General features: G+C 32.8%; 2 protein-coding genes across 2 annotated transcripts; one reads left to right on the top strand and one right to left on the bottom strand.

Annotated features, from left to right (window-relative positions):
* Positions 1-3,509: 3,509 nt before the first annotated feature.
* Positions 3,510-9,181, top strand: LOC108204900 (aspartic proteinase A1). Its single transcript, XM_017374572.2, has 14 exons — positions 3,510-3,651; positions 5,333-5,710; positions 5,803-5,863; positions 6,023-6,117; positions 6,188-6,300; positions 6,434-6,602; positions 6,696-6,735; positions 6,921-6,985; positions 7,224-7,337; positions 7,452-7,516; positions 7,691-7,844; positions 7,977-8,096; positions 8,729-8,817; positions 8,928-9,181. The coding sequence occupies exons 2-14, from the start codon at positions 5,339-5,341 to the stop codon at positions 9,010-9,012; spliced, it is 1,542 nt and encodes a 513-aa protein (XP_017230061.1). The 5' UTR covers positions 3,510-3,651; positions 5,333-5,338; the 3' UTR covers positions 9,013-9,181.
* Positions 9,182-11,912: 2,731 nt separating this feature from the next.
* Positions 11,913-12,502, bottom strand: LOC108200194 (putative Myb family transcription factor At1g14600). The gene is made up of 3 exons (XM_017368255.2): positions 12,306-12,502; positions 12,095-12,171; positions 11,913-12,001 (listed from the first exon to the last, which is right to left on the bottom strand). Exons 1-3 carry the CDS (start codon positions 12,445-12,447, stop codon positions 11,957-11,959), a joined length of 264 nt encoding a protein of 87 aa, XP_017223744.2. The 5' UTR covers positions 12,448-12,502; the 3' UTR covers positions 11,913-11,956.
* Positions 12,503-17,623: the final 5,121 nt, after the last annotated feature.

The raw sequence follows: 17,623 nt of genomic DNA, 5'->3' as shown, positions 1-17,623 counted from the left end.
GATTATCAGTTCTCAATCACTCTTTATTGTTTTTGACCATGTAAAATATGTGTTGGAATTCTGTCATAGAGGAGATACAGTCCAATCAAAACACATCACTAAAACATGGAGGAGATACGATCCAACAAAAATATATCACCATTTAAAAAAAAACATGATGTATTTCATTCAAATTGAATCTCAAAATAATTTGCAACTTAGTCCAAAACACTATGTTGTGTTCGGTTGGGATGAATGAAAATGGAGAGAATAAAATGAGATTTGAACTATAATTTAGTTGAATGTATAATAATTTCATTCCTTCCATCATTCTATTCCCATCACCTTTAACTAGAGTTTAAACCCTCTATTTTGTGAAGGAATGCTCCATTCCTTGTCATACCTATTTTCTAGGTAAATCTTCCCATACAAAATTTGCACTTACTCATTTTTTCAAAGTCTTCCCTTCTATCCTCTATTATTTTCTTTTATTTATACTCATTGATAGGGTATATATTTATATATATTTTAGATGATTTTATTCCTCATATTTATAATATTTTGCATTTAATTGGATATTTATTTAATAGATTTTAATGTTTTATTGTAGGAAGCAAGGAGTTCCTAAACTTGTGAGGAATTGGAATAAAGAGCTTAATTTGGAGATTAATTTGAAGAAAATTCGGATTTATTGGATTGCTTGCACTTGAATCACTGTTTGGGCCATATCTTGAGTTCTAGAAGTCAGAATTGGGTCATCTTACGGCCCACACGAAGCTTAGAAAATTTTCTTTTATTCAAAGATGGTCCAATATCCAAAATCCAACAGAATCAGCCCATAAAAAGGACAGAATAATCTGCTGCGAATTTTTCTTGGAGAAACCAATTCCGTTTGGGAAACTGTTTTGTATTTCCTTGTAAGCATTAAAATCATATATATATTAGGAGAATAGACATTAGAGGGAGGATTGTATTGTATAATTAGATTAGATTAAAACACTTTGTCTCTTCTTCTTCAAGACTTCGGGGTTGAAGAATCCATTGTATAATCCATCTTTGCTTTTCTTTTATTTTATTATGCTAGAGTAGATTTTATTCTGGGATTGAGTTGAACCCTAGTTGTGGTTGATGCATGATTTTTGATGATCTCTAGTTGATTATGTTAATTGCTCTTGCTTATTGAGTTGTGCTGATTAACAATAACAGGTCATACGTGATTATGTGTATTGTTTGAACCGATATCTATCTACCATCGGAAGTTGGATTTAGATGGTTGTGATTTATCCAATATGGACATGAACTTCTCCATGGAAATAGGTAGAAGGAATTGTTTGGAAGTTAGGATGCTGTGTTTAATGTCTCTAAACTGCATGATACCATGGAAATAGGCTTGATTGTATTTTAGAGAAGCCATTAATACTCGGAAGAGGTTACTGGTATTTTATAGGGCGCATCTTTCCTCTTGGGTGATTTATCTGATTAATTGGGGGAGAAAATCGTAATTGCATTAATTCATGCTAGTGGGGATACTTGATTCTAGATATTTTTATTTAATTATTTTCTAGATTTTATTTGTATTAGTATAATATTAGTTTAATAATCTCCATATTTTTATTGTGTTACTTGTTAGTTGGATTAAATCGAGAATAACTAGTGTTTGATACGTTTGTCTCTGTTGGAACGACTCTGACTTACCCTACTACATAGTTAGGAGGTTTGTTAGATATATTATTATTTGATAGGAACGCGACAGCCTTGTCACTCATTCCATTCCATTCCATTCAATTCCATTCACCCCAACCAAACACAACATAAGTATTTCTAACACATTTTGCACATTATATTTGCTCCAACTTTCTTAGTATATAAATTATATGATAAAGAGCATTAAGGAAAATTTTTATTGTGATTACGAAAATCATTTATCTAAAAATTAAGCCAACCTCATGATATTGACCGTAATTATTAAATCTCTAAAAATATTTATGAGAATTTCACATAATCTATTATCGTTAAAAAATATATTTTAAACTAATAATTAGAATAATAATATATTATTTTAAAAATATATTCCACCATTATAACTTATACTCCCTCCGTTTTGAAATATAGGTCGCTTGACTTTTTGGCACACATTTTTAGGTGTTTTGACCGCATAGCTAAAATTATTATTTTTCAAATTTTCTTTTTTCGAATTATAGTATTAATCATATTTTTATATTTAGAAAATAAAAAATTTAAAAATAATGATTTTAACTATGCGATCAAAAGACGTAAAAATGTGTGCCAAAAAATCAAACTTACTTATAATTCAAAAGAGTGGGGACTTATATCATAGGATAATGCCTTTATCAAGTTTTACACAAACTATATTTTGGGGCCGTGCCTTTTATAGCTGGAGCCCATTTATCTGTAGCCACTAGCCAGTTAAGGAGTGTTATGAAATGCAATAGTACAAAGGAGTAACAGGCCGACTTTTTTCAACTTTAACTAGAAAAGGCCCAAAATTCAAAGGATTTAGTCTTCCAGTTTTAGATCCGCACTTGGGCCTCTCAGTGGACTGGTCTTGCAGACGAGGGGGCAAGAAAGTAGGGTATTCCCCGGATTTCTTTAAGCACGCTCTATTTTTATTTTAATCAATTTATTTAAGTGATATGTGTTGGTGAAATACACATTAATAAAGTTAGAAGTAATTGATTTAAAAATAAAATTAAAACTTACAATCTCTTCCGATTTAAATCACTAATTTATCAAAATTAGGTTTTGTCGTTGGTAAAAATTAATTGCTTTTCCACTGTAACAATTGCGATTGAGGTTGCATAGATGATTATATTATATTTTTGGGAAAAAAATAATTTGACTATTTTTGAAAAAAATTTCTTATTTTTTATTAATTATATTATATATCTGATAAATTAGGATTTATTCACATAAGATATCGATAAATTAAAGTCATAATCTGGATCAACACATAATAAATTTTATTCGGATAAACAATATTTTAGTAATAAATGTATTAAATTAAATTGATTTATATGTATATATGTGGTAGTTAAACATGAAAATTTAAATTTAAGAGATATATTTTGAAAAAATATTATTTTGAAACAAGAAACGAGACAAAAATTTTGAAATAAATTTTTTCCTAAAAAAACGGAGAAAATATAAATGTCCACTCGAAAATAAAATTGACAAGCACTCGCTAGTCGCTAGTCATGTGTCACTTCTGCGCCTAAGCAACGTGGATTGTGAAGCCGAGACGCAATCACTTTTCCTTTTTCAGTTACAACACGCACACACTGCAACACTCTTGCTATCCTTTTCTTTCGCAACCTTACCCATTTCTCAATCCTCACCGTCCATCAATAATCAAAAGCCTCATCACCAACAACACATCTACGTCTGCGTACCCGCGAAGCATCCGAACATTATTATTCACCGGGCCCCACTTTCCTTCGCCCCGATAAAAACGTGAAAGCAACGCCTTTATCTAGTCCCCAACGGCTCAGATCATCTCATCAAATAATCAACGGTCACGATCAGAACTTGGAGTTAGGGAGTGGGGACTGTGGTGGGTCTTATACACACACACAAGTGACTGTGTCTATATATTTGTAACTAAATCGTCGAAGCTTACTCATCTGTTTTGCAAATAGCTTGATCATTCTTCAGGTATGTAATGTTGAGTTTATCGTTATTTATTTATTTTAAATTTTATTTATATTTCAGTGATGCTTTAACTTTTTATTGTGATATTGTGCAGTGAAGTTTGATCGATTTATGTTGATTTAATTGTTACTATATTTTGTGGTGATTAATATGTATGAACAGTTTTGAATTACTGTTATTATGTTGAATTTATTGTTATATTTATTTAATTTATGTGCTTGTGCTTTTGGTAACTGTGTGTTTAATTGATGGAGTGAAACATATCGTTTTCATAGAAAACTATAACATCTGGATTTGACTCCTAATAATTAATAGCAATACTTGCGGAGAATTTAATTAATATGTCCAGAGTAATTTATAGCTTATGATAGCTCAGGCACCGGCAAATAGAGTATTATTAATTTATCGAATTTGAAAATATAAGATATGTGTTTTTTTGTAGCTTACGGTTCGGAGAATATTATTAATTTATCGAGTTTGAAGAATACGCGTTGTATATTGGTGCTCAGAATCAAGAATATTATGATATATTAAAGTTATTTATCGAGTTTGAAGAATACACAGTATATGTTATGATAGCTTCAAGATTGGTGAATATTGTTAATTTGTCATAGTTGTAAGAATTTACAGTGTAAGAAATGAACATTTAGACGTGTTACTTTAATTTAGAATTTTAATTATCTGACTTGTAATGAGGATACTGGAAAATTTAATCTGTTAATTAGTGTCTGTGTTGTAATATACGTGTTCGGTGAACTCATTACTTTAATTGACGTTTACGGATTTTCTCGTTCTCAGTTTGATTACTTAAAGTCTTAGATGAAGAAAATACTTGTATTATTGTATTAGTTATTATCATTAAGCAATGCCTAGAGTCATAAAATGTAGAATCATGACTTAATTAGGAAATAATTGAGTCTTGTATGTAACTATGTTTTGTATTATTAGTTTGATTGCAGATGAATTTGGAGAAGTTATAATTTTGATAAATTTGTGGAAGTGGGGACGTTAGTAATTTCATGATAATATGATGTGGAAAAAGAAAAGGTCGTTCTCAATAATGTAATCTGGGGATGTTAAAACCTGAAATCCTTGCTAGTTTTGCTGAGAGATCTGGAATGATTAGTTTCCTAAATTAAGAAGTTTAAAACAAAGGTTAGACGATGAAAATAAACCTATTGCCAGTGAAATCCTTGTAATATCTTTTTTACACTGATTCTGGTTGTGTGATATTTGTTGGGGTGTGGAAAAGGAAAGGCTGTCTAGCCTTGTTTAAGTATAATGTTTTCGAGCTATCATATTTAAATTAACCTCTGTTTTTCAAGTGCAATTGAAGCCTTTGGAAGTAGTTTTGGGTTTTTAAATATGTAAAATATGCTGTTTTTGTTCACATCCAGCTGAAATAGAATGAAATGTATACTCTCATTTAATATGTTTGATGGTGGAGGCGAAGTGTTCTTTCACATGTAGGCAGTGATGCTGTTGATTGACAAAATAATATAATTTGCCTCTTGACCATGTCTTACAATCAATTTTTACCCTTTTACTTCAATAATAGCCGAGTTTAGGTGCTGTGACACCAGTACGTATCTGTTATGTATATATACATATTTACAAAAGTCTGATTGAGCTAAATGTGTTGCCCACATTACATCTGAAACTTTGATATCTTTCTGTATAATAGATAATCATGGGAACTGTTTTGAAAACCATTGGAGTAGCTCTGTTCTTTTCGTTCTTCTTGTTCCCAATTGTGTTCTCAGAATCAAAAGATGGGTTGGTGAGAATTGGACTAAAGAAAATTAAACATGATCAAAACAACCGCCTTGCGTCTCGGCTTGACCCCAAGGCTATGGAGTCTTTGAAGGCTTCCATCAACAAGTATTATCTCGGCAGTACACTTGGAGCCTCTGAGGATACTGATATCGTAGCTTTAAAGAACTACATGGATGCTCAATACTTTGGTGAAATTGGTGTTGGTACCCCCCCTCAGAAGTTCACTGTGATTTTTGACACCGGAAGTTCTAATCTTTGGGTGCCATCAGCAAAGTGTTACTTCTCTGTAAGTTATAGCCTATTTAACTAGAAATGAGAACATGGTGAATTTTCCTGTCTAAAAGTGTGAAAAAATGTCATAAGTAAATTTTGGCGCAGGTGGCATGCTTCTTTCATTCAAAGTACAAGGCAAGCCAATCAAGTACCTACAAGGCAAATGGTTTGTATATATATCCTATTCCCCTTTTCATTCCACTAGAAGAATATCTGAATTGTAGAGTTCTAAATTGGCTATACATATTGAATATGTCCACTGATATATTATTATGCTCATTATAAACTATTTGCTAAAACATGTTTGACATCATCCATCTTTTAGGAACATCTGCTGCAATTCAATATGGTACTGGAGCTATATCTGGTTTTTTCAGTCAGGACAATGTTAAAGTTGGCGATCTAGTTGTCAAGAATCAGGTACCATCTGCAAGATTTTCCATATGGGATATCTAATTTGTTGTTTGCTCATATGGTGGGAGCTTGTCAGGATTTCATCGAGGCCACAAAGGAGCCTGGTGTGACATTCGTGGCAGCCAAATTTGATGGTATTCTAGGGCTTGGATTCCAAGAAATTTCTGTCGGCCGTTCAGTCCCGGTTTGGTAATGAAGTTTTAGTACCTTGAACTTGGCATGCATAATGTTACGGCTTATATAGGAGTAAAAAGAACATATAGAGCATTAGAAAGCATTTGTTAAGGTAAAACAAATTTAAGATAGATTTATGATGCTGCAGGTATAACATGGTAAAACAAGGTCTTGTCAAGGAACCAGTCTTTTCATTTTGGCTAAACAGAGACCCTAAGGCGGATGTAGGGGGAGAGATTGTGTTTGGCGGGGTTGATCCTACACATTTTACAGGGGTACACACTTACGTGCCTGTGACACGTAAAGGCTACTGGCAGGTTGGTTTATTGTTTTCTTTTCATGTGAAGTTTCTGGTATAAGTTTGATTTGTTCTTCATTATCTAAAAAACTCTCTGTTCTTTTGTTTGTAGTTCGGTATGGGCGAGGTTCTGATTGATGGGAAAGAAACTGGTATGTTATTTTTTTGTTTGTTATTACCACACATGGCAACATTCTTGAAGTGAAGAAAAAATAGCTCTGTATTTAAAAAGAAAAGGGAAAAGGAAGGAATGGCTTTGTCAGCTAGCCTTCATTTTTGTTTAATTCGATTGTCAGAGGTTGGTTACCTGTGTTACTTTCCTGTCTGATATTTACAGGTTTTTGTGAAAAAGGATGCTCTGCAATCGCAGATTCTGGAACTTCTTTGCTAGCTGGTCCAACGGTATAGTTTAGATTAGTTTTATCTTTTGGCATTCAGTATTTCATTAAATTAATTTACTTCATTACTTTAGCTTCAACTAAAAATATATGATTTTGTGTACAACAGTTTGCTATAATGTGAATCTGGTGTTCATAGATTTTGATCTTTGCATTTTATAATGAAAAGAGGTTTATTCCCTTCTGCTTGTCACTCTCTATCTTACTGAATTTTAACTTCCTATTCTTTCCAACTTCTGCAGACTGTGATCACAATGATTAATCATGCAATTGGAGCATCTGGTGTTGTTAGCAAGGAATGCAAGACCGTGGTTCAACAGTATGGGCGGACAATTATGGAAATGCTTTCTACAGGGGTAATTAATTGATACTGCTTGTTTCATACTTGAAATACATCCTTGGGTTGTAAAGGAAAGTCATCTCATTTGTGCTTGGAATTGCTCTCTCATAATGAGTTCATTCAAATGCAGGTACAACCTAAGAAGATATGCTCCCAAATTGGCCTTTGCACCTTTGATGGAACTCATGGTGTCAGGTTAGGCTGTTATCTTTGCACTCCAATATTTTCCTTCAATTGCAGCTGCTGGCCTAATATGCTTTTAATATAGTTGATTCTTATCATTTTTTTTTTAATTTTATTATTAGGAAGGCTTTTTATATAGACTGACATGTAAAATATTGTTTTGAGCTTCTGAATTGGTATTTACAGTATTGGCATAGAGAGTGTAGTAGATGAGAGTAGTGGCAGATCATCTGGACTTGGTGATGCTATGTGCTCTACTTGTGAAATGACAGTGGTGTGGATGCAGCATCAGCTTAGGGAAAACCAGACACAAGAGCGTATATTGAATTATGTCAATGAGGTATGTATAATGTACATTGTATTGTGCATTCTTACAGTATAATCATATTTTACTCAATTGTGGTATGGAAGAAGCAAAGGAGATTGCATCAGTTAATTTGTTATTTTCACGATTTATCTGGAAAAATTGTAGTTGTGTGATCGTTTGCCTAGTCCAATGGGGGAGTCTGGTGTTGACTGTGCAAAGGTTTCTTCCATGCCTAGTGTCTCCTTTTCTATCGGCGGCAAAGTTTTCTCTCTTCCTCCTGAGCAGGTATCTTTTAGCTTAATTTTATAGGTGTTTGTGTGCACTTCTTCCCTGAAATAGTACCTCGAAGCTTTGTTTGGCCATGTAGTTTGTCCAACACCATTTGTCTCATAGGTTACTAAACTCCATTGCTTGTTTGTGCTACTAGTTAAATGCACTTTTACGATTGTGATCTTCACAGCATCTAGAGGTCTCTTGATTATAGAATTTCAATTTGTTTTTGGTCCTATGCATTACTTTTTCAGTTATTAGTAATAGCCTAAATCAGGCTATTACTAAGAAAGACTTGCATGATATGTTTTTCTTCAAAGAACTTGACCAGCAAGGCTGCAACTACTAAAACAAGATGTATGTTAAGCCAGAGTCAAACTCAGCACTCGACAGTCCATTTATGTCTCCAGTTTATTTGGCGTGCAAAGTTTTGAATCTAATATTTACTGTTAGGTATATGCAATATGCACTTTGGTCAATTTATCCAATCACACAGTTTTAAAGCACATTTAACCATAATGTATTACTATTTTGATGTGTGTTGGCTTATGTTGCTAACTTGCTATCATAGTCCAACTGGATTCTTGCTGCTCTATGACATAACATCACATTGAAATTTTATATTCACCATCTTGCCTCCTCTTCAGTACATACTCAAGGTGGGCGAGGGATCGGCTGCTCAGTGTATTAGTGGATTTACTGCTATGGATATTGCCCCTCCTCTGGGACCACTCTGGTATGGTTCTTCATGTTATACATATTTTCGCAATTTTGGATTTGCAAACTTTCAGGGTTTCTGTGGCGGTGTTTCATTGTTCTAATTGAACTGGCAATCTGGTTATGCAGGATCCTGGGAGACATCTTTATGGGTTACTACCACACTATATTTGATTTTGGCAAGGCAAGGGTTGGATTCGCAAATGCTGCATAAATCAATGTGTCCGTTCGGCATCTAGCATCTAGCATCTAGCATTAATTCGCTCTTTCTCCCTCTCTCTTTGTATTAGCACAGTAGTACCACTGCGAATCAAGCTTTAAAATGATATGAAACCCTTTAAGCATGGCATGTATATATATATCTGAGTATGTTCTGTTATTAAGTGTTATCTTCTGTGAAAGGATGTAGGTGTCTATGAACTAGGTTTTCGTCTATGTTTTGTACATATGATTGCCCCCGTCTTTTGGCCTTCCTATTATCAGAATACAAAAAGCGAAATAGAGGGCTCTAGCTTTTCATGTTGGTGGTGGTTGATATTGTAGGAGTATTTTTTTATAGCAAGGCAGAAAACGCATTGAAAACTTTAAAGAAATAAGCTTTTCATCGGACAATTTCTTTCCTGATCTACCAAATTTCGTTCGAACATTATCTACCCAAAAATCAGTTAAACATTCTTCATATCATTTACATATTTAACAATGTAGTTGCATGGAATCTGATCCTCACTCTCTTGGACGAGTTAATCATTTTGTAACTATATTTTCAAATATGTGATCATTTGTATTCCTGTTAATTCCTGTTATCAATTCCCCATTCCTGATCCTCATTCCGATAAACAACCCCAACACAAGCTTAGCGATTTAAATGGCAGAAGGCAAGATAAGGGTACTATTGCAAATTGCAATGTGAATGCAGGTAGATTACGATAAGAGAGGGGAAATGGGTGTAACCAGGAAAACTCCTGGTTGATGCATGACCGAGTCTGTAGAAAGTCGATGCCCAAAAGGCCAAAACTGCTTAGACATCATGTCCTCCATTGGTCAAGACTATAGTCAATAACAGTTAACAGAGGCGTCCTTACCGCGTCAAACTCCACGGGTCAAGGCCTGACTCCATTGGACTCCCGATTGTACCAACTTCAAAGCGTCAGTTGCTCAAAATCGCGCCGAGGGGTTGTTTATGCATCATTAATTAATGCATCAACAGTATCAGTAGAAGCTGAGCTCGATGGGCGTTTGGATGGTAGCTCGATGGCGTTTGGATGGTAGATGAGAGGGTATGTGAAGAAAGTTTACGAGAATGAGTGTATCTCAATGGCGTGGAAGAGATAATTTACCTATCAAGTATGGATGGGGTTCCCATTCCAGACTACAAAGTGATTAATCAAACATTGACTTCAAGATTCCGATTTCCGTTAACCGGACTCATTAAATATGAACCAAACACTTTTTGCAGGCGTTTGGATTAAGGTTAAAAATGAGAACCAAGAATGAAAATAAAGGGTATGGGAGTGGCGTTAACGGAAATGAGGATGGTATGGAAATCCGGGGATGTGAAGGATATGATTTAACCACCCAAAAAAGGATTAAGTTCCCATACTGTACAACTAAATAACTAATCCAAACACTTATGCATGAGATTGAGTTTCTGATTCCGATTCCCATTAACCGACCTCATTAACCATGAACCAAACACTCCCTCGGTCTTACTTCTAGTTGATAATCGAACAACAAATATCCTAGCTATTTACAAGGCAGTTTTATTCCATTCATAAAGGCTAAAGGCACTACAGGAGTACAAGACCGCGTCTTTTTCGTCTTAGTCGGAGCAGATGTCTGCGCGCTACTACACTAACCAGGTTTTTACAACAAGAAAAAACAACTCCTCAGTACTAAAGTAACATGTAATAAACAAACGCAACTGTCTCTAATGCTAATTTGTTCAGTTAAACCCAAGGGTGAGCTCGAGAGAGATATCATCCGCATCTCTAGTTGTTACCGACATGTCCGAACCTCTCGAATTCGAAGACGAAGCTGAGCAACCACCATCACCAGCCACTGTGTCCAGCAGCATTTTCTCTTTCCCATTACCACAAAAACCCTAAAAAAAACACACAGTTATGCTCATTTCACATATTATGTTAATTAATCCGAAACATAATTATCTCATAAAAATAGGTGAAAAGAGCATACACGAACACTTTCTCCATTGAAATGAAACGCTGGTTCACTTGCGCAAGACTCATTCCAGTTAGCCTCGTACATATTTATCCTGCAATCAAACACAAATATTACAATGAGTTTATCATAATATACACATAAAATTATATTAAGAAAAAAATCAAAACGCTGAATTACCAAGCTGGCGGCGTAAGGAAATTCTCAGCCATCGAATTGGCGACCTTTTTATCAGAAGCATCGCTGTAATTAAAGTAGTTTGTTCCTGGGGCGGCTTGCCTCCTAGCTTCCACTTCCGCTGCTGCATGTGTGTACATATGTTACTACTCACTATATTATGTACTAATAAAATCATTTATTTTCTAATTATTAATGCCCCTGTATATTTAAATAAATTTTTCAAAATAATAAATTTCTCGGTCCAAGGCAGTATGGTCATTCGGAAAGAAGAAAGAAGAGAGAAAGGACAGGTGTAAGACATGCAGAACCACAAGTAGACACGTATCAAATTCTTTTCGGCGGCTGACCTAATATTCTATCCAGAAGTGTCCAAAACCATGCTCATGCAGTTCATATTGAATTTTCAACTTCAACAAACGCATGTCACCAATTCATTTGTAATTTCTATCTCTCTGATAATATTGGTTTAGTTGCAGTTAATTATTTTGCTTTCAGCTCCAGATCTATAACCATTGAAATACTATAAGATCCATTTGGGTCATTACTCTAACACCTTAAAGTATTAGAAAAATGCCCCAGATAAATATGCCGCAGAGCAGCTCTTAAAACTCATGGTCACAATAGAAAAAATTGAAAGTATGGTGGCTAAAATAAGGTTTCAGAAAGAAAGAAATGAGTTCCACACAGCAGTTAATTAAAAAAAACGTATCCAGAAAGAGAACAAATATATGCCCAGAAAAACAGTGAGAAATGTGGAGACTGAGGTCACAGATCCATATAATCTGGGTGTATGTTCGAGGCTACATACCGTGAATCATCTGTTCATGCTTCATGCTCCTGTACATCTGTTCATACACACAAAACGCACGTTCAACAAACTGTTACAAGAACAAACGAATCCAAATCGATTTAATCTTTTTTGCGGAAAAAGAACGAACCTGAAGGTGACTCTTTACATGAGAGATGGTAACTCCTTTAACATCCATCAGTTGCAGTATCATCTTTGGTGTAGCTCCTATACACATGATAAACCCAAAAGTTACAAAAAGATTTCCAAAATTAAACATGCTATTTAATTATGCTTATAAGTTAAAAAAACAAGTACTTTGACAAATAAAAAAGATTTGTGCAGAGGGAGAGAGAGCTTACGATCTTCTCCGCCGAGACGCTCAACTGCAAGAACAAAAGATTTGTGAAGCTCCTCGCTCCACCTTAGTCTAGGGTTCTTCGATCGCACATACGGCCGGATTCGAGTAGCCGAAACGATGTAGTTTTGTGAGGATGACATCATTTCCTCCAGTTGTTCACGATATGCTGTATATATGCAAATAGAATTTGGTGAAATCTTGAGAGCTGTACGGAGAGTATGAACGATATGGAAGGATAGAGTTTCGGTATATATAGGTAGCAGGAGAAGAGGTACACAAATAATACACACTTATTTTTAATAACAGAAAATAGAATCCACACCGAATGAAAGCAGACCGAGTCTGATAATTATTAATGCTCCACTTCGAAATTCAAGATATGAACTAAAATTTATGTGTGTGTAGAATAATATTGCCATAATTAATATTATGAAGAGGAAATTGATCAATAAGCTACTTATGCTATTATTTAACTCAATCTGCATATATTATATTACTATCCATAAATCATAAATAATTCTATCACTTTTCTTATATATGACTATGTAATATATAATAAAATGGATTTTAAATTGTAAAGTTTATTTGTAGTTCTGCTCAGATGAATAGTATTTAGAAAATACAAAGTCATATGGAGCTTAAATAATAAATAATTTTTTGATCAACTTCCGCATTTAAATTGTACACCATTCATTTCAAATTACATGTAATGTTTTCATTTATTGTGAATAAAATGATGAGTAAATTTTGACAGAAATTTATATAGATTGTATAATAAATTGTTTTAAAAATATATCATTAAAAATATAAATTTACTATAGGATATCTATATGTTTTGCATTTTTGAAATTAAATAAAAATAATATATATTAATCAGTCAAAATTAGGAAATTTGATCTTGTAAAAGTCAAACTGGATATGTAATTCGAAATGGAGCTAGTATTTGAAAATATTATTAACATTTGGATCTAGTTTAAAAATAAAATCCATCCAACTATACATAAAACATTTAAGTTTTATAATTAAGTTAGGCTCATATATATGTTAAATATATATTATGATACTATTCTGGATAAGATAAGCAAGAGTTGAACCAAATTATTCCGGAATAACAGATGATAAACTACTGCTTGGATTATTCAATCATGCATGCTCAAGATAGTTTAGTAGATTCGATGAGCTAGAATGTAAGTTCAAATTATTACTAAAAGAAAATGATTATGTGTATATATAAATACTTACACAAAATAAATTAGTTAATAAGTTGCGGTAATTACTATTTACTTAAAATTCTTAGATAACCTAAATTTTTAAGAAGGCTGTAATAACAAGGTTTATTACACTATTGCTAACAGGGACAGAGCATGTGTATCATTTCATAAGCTAAACTTAAGTTTGACAGGAAATTTTGTGTATATATCAAAATATGTGGACTAAATAAATTAATTTTGTATTCAGTCCTTATCTAGTTGACTCTTCATTGATTTTCTCATCTACCAGAACTGATATATACTACTTTATTTAGAGAATTGATTATGTAAACCAAAAATAATTCATAGTAGCTAATTGGTATTGCAGATATATGATAATCCAGAAATCAGGCTTACAAGTTACAGATCGGAATGATAGAACAAAGATAAAGCCCATAGAGGCTGACATATGCGATTGTGATAATGTCCATATCCAGGAAACATACCATCACCTTCTAAACCAGAGAGACCTTAATTCCGGGTCCATATTATACGCACGGATTTCATAACCCCTAACAATAATGCTTTGAAAAGTTTTCATTCCTGCCTCATCTAACCTTGGTGTTCTGAACAAGAATCGGACCGAACTAAATTGATCGAGAATTGAGATAATTTTTTCAATGATACCTAAATTTGTAACAGAAACTAGATGGAATCGAATATGAATAATTCAGTTCAGTTCTATCCAAAAAGACCAATCTTTATTTTTATAAAAAAAACGCAAATTATACACACATACAAAATAAAAAAATAATGACTTATCAAAAAAAAAATGATGAGTTAACCGTTGATTCACCCGTTCGATGATCATATATAACTAGAGAGTATAATTACATAATATTGAAAGACGCAAACTTATAAATGCACATATATAATTATAAATTATAGTAATAATTTATATATTATATAATATATGATATAAAAATTATTACATATAAGATATCATTCAGTCTATTTGATCTGGAGCTAATATGTTTTAAGAAAGTTGTTAAGGGTTTAGATGGAATATTCTCAACATGGTATCAGAGTAAGGTTTGGCATAGGTCTCAAGTTCGACTCTCCATCACCTCCAATATTTTCACAATTTAATATGGACACGGAGGCATTAATTGCTCCAAAGATGAGCGCTCTTATTCACTCTTCAACCCAAAAATGGGATTTTGAGTGAGGAGAAATGTTGAAATATAACATAGGATCCATTTGGAGCATTCCTCTAATACCTTATGATTTTAGATGGATTGCTTCTCAACACAAGTGGACTGAACTAATATTTCGATTTATTCATCAGTCTAGATCGAATAAACAAATTTTCAAAAAATTAGAACCGCACCGACCGAATTAACACAATCCACTTCCGTTTTTCGGTTGTGGTTTGGTCTTCCCCCACCTTATCTATGACGACAATTACAAGTTTGATATGTTATCACGCCCATAATAATTAAAAGATAAAACGAGTAATCGATAACACTTAGATCTACTATAGCTTTAGCCAAACAAAAAATTTACACACATATAATTGAATGAAGAGCATAATAGCATTTATAAGTAAATAAAATAAATTTGCAAATTGTATCGAGAACTTAGAAAATCCCAAATCATATATATCGAAAACCCCCTAAAATTTCATCAAATCAATATTGCACAACAAGAGGCAATTGAAATTGATATTAGAAGATTACCTAATTGAATATTGTAGAGATCAGGAGATTTGTAGAGTAGACTACAATATCATGTATGAATCGTGAAGCAGGAGATGAGTTGCGAACGAGAGATAATCAGAGACCACAACTTATTTTACTCAAGAGATGAAGAAGCAGAGAATATAAAATAAATAGACCGGTGACTGAGATTCACAAAAAATAATTTTTATTTAATGTTTATGTGGACACGTGTCCCGGGTGTCGATATGTGCCACCGCCTCAGATTACCGACATTTAAAGTTATTTTTGTAAAGATTTCAAACTAAATTTATATATTTTTGTTTCTAAAACAAAATTTAAGATATGAAGAAAAATTTATTTATTTATTTATTTATTAAATGATTCAATTTTGATTCTAAAACATGCATCTTATAGTGAATCTAAAATTAAACATTCTCAATATAATTTTCGAAAGAAAAGTAAAAATTAAATTAATTAAATAGTCGGGTCGGGTGGGTATAATTGTATTAGGTAATGTAATCTATGTCATTCTTTTAATATTTTTAAATTTATAAGATCGAAAAATAGTACTCAAACAAACTCAAAAATGAATGAACAATATATACATATAAATACATACATACATATGTATGTATGTATATAAAGTCAATTAACACTAATACGAGAATTCATATAACTCGTATATTGACTAAAACTAAAACTAAAACTAATCAATCAGATAAAATTATGTTTAATTTCTTATCTGTTAGCTCACATCTCTTTTTTAATATATAAATTGGTCCTGTTTAGGAATTAGCAGTTAACTGACAGTAGATTGAATCAGGTGTTTTGGTTAGCTGATTGAAATAAATATTTTGACTAGCGGATTGAATTAGCTGTTTCTCGTAAAACTGTTAGGTAAAGAGCTGATTGATTAGTTTTTTCTGACATAAACCAAAACAGCTAACCTAAAAAACTCCTCAAAATAGCTTTTTGGATTCAAATATCTATTTCAAACCGCTCGTATTATAAACCGAACCGCACCAATAATGTTTGGTTTGGTTTCGGTTTTCAATTTTAGAAACCACACCAATGTGGTTCCGGTTGCGGTTTTAAGTGGAAACCGCACCATGCACATCCCTACTAACTACCAAACACTAATTTTAACGGATTCTAATGGTCAAACCACTAATACATCTCAAACCTCTAATTTTGCTCCAAACCTCAAACTCCCAAACAGCACCATTGATTTAAAACTTTGAACATACTTTTCCACATAGAGCAGATAGAATCAGCACTTTTGTCTGTATAACCCGGAGGAAGTACGGTGGAATGAGAAACCCCTTGAAAGACAAATCAATTTGTTGTAGTCGCCGAATATAAGGTCATCTTTAGCACTACAAGATAAGAAGATGATGCCACAACTTCTTATACTAACATTTTCTTCGAGGTGACAAATAAACAAAACAATGAACTAATACAAACCGGAAAAAGAGATAGAAATTCAAACTGAGTGGGCTTTCCAGGATCCTGGAATCTTCATGACCATATTTCAAGCTTCTTGACGAGGTCTTTTCCCCCGCATTAATTTCTTCTGGTCCTGGAAGTAGTCAAGTACCTGCATGAATGACAATAATTATACAAAGAATGATTTTTATATTTTATTTCTATATTTTATTAAAGTTGCATATAAGATAGAGATAATACCCGGCCAATACACGTTTGGCTTTCATCATATTTGTAACAACTTCTGCAAATTTTAGAGGTACTTATCAGTATTCATGATATCTTCAATCTTTATTCCTCGATCACCAATAATATATATTCATATGTTAGTTGTTAGATTTGTGGATGTATTTCGATAGATATGTTTTTATTGTATTTATTAAAAATTAAGGCCGTTTTAATTAGGATTGAGTAAATCTATTAAAATATGTTTTAGAATTTTTAACAATTTATATTAGTATATTTTTATTATCATCTTAAAATAAATAAGGTTGTTAAGAGATTTAAATACTAATAACTGTACAAATTTGAGTATGAATTTCAATATTTAATTATGTGTATTAAATAAAATTTATATAATATCATAAAATAAAAAAACTCTTCCATCAATACAGGGTATAGGATGGACTTCGGTCCTTCTATACGCCATAATAAAATGTGACCGGCTCAACTCAGGAAACACTGGTCAGCACAGACAAGAGTACGCAATAAATATTATCACAATCCTATGTTATTCATGTTACTACGACGTTTGATTAATTTTCTCAAACTTATCTACGTTTGTTTGATTTTCTCAAACTTATCTAATAGAATTCTCAAACTTATCCAACAGATGTCTGGTGCAAAATTACTCAATTTTATTTTAAAAATAATACGTTATCATTATTTTAAATTATCATAAATAAAATATATATCATTTTATG

This window comes from Daucus carota, chromosome 1, assembly GCF_001625215.2.
Source record: "Daucus carota subsp. sativus chromosome 1, DH1 v3.0, whole genome shotgun sequence".
In the NCBI taxonomy this organism is placed as follows: domain Eukaryota; kingdom Viridiplantae; phylum Streptophyta; class Magnoliopsida; order Apiales; family Apiaceae; genus Daucus; species Daucus carota.
The sequence above is the reverse complement of the archived record's forward strand: the minus strand, read 5'-3'. Positions and strand labels throughout refer to the sequence as shown.

Bases quoted from the DNA above. Each gene is read 5' to 3' on its own strand.
- LOC108204900 (XM_017374572.2), top strand. From the start codon at position 5,339: ATGGGAACTGTTTTGAAAACCATTGGAGTAGCTCTGTTCTTTTCGTTC. The intron at 6,736-6,920 runs GTATGTTATTTT...TGATATTTACAG, and splicing joins GATTGATGGGAAAGAAACTG to GTTTTTGTGAAAAAGGATGC. The intron at 8,097-8,728 runs GTATCTTTTAGC...CCTCCTCTTCAG, and splicing joins TCTCTCTTCCTCCTGAGCAG to TACATACTCAAGGTGGGCGA.
- LOC108200194 (XM_017368255.2), bottom strand. From the start codon at position 12,447: ATGATGTCATCCTCACAAAACTACATCGTTTCGGCTACTCGAATCCGG. The intron at 12,172-12,305 runs GTAAGCTCTCTC...TCATGTGTATAG, and splicing joins GCGTCTCGGCGGAGAAGATC to GAGCTACACCAAAGATGATA. The intron at 12,002-12,094 runs GTTCGTTCTTTT...GTGTATGAACAG, and splicing joins ATGTAAAGAGTCACCTTCAG to ATGTACAGGAGCATGAAGCA.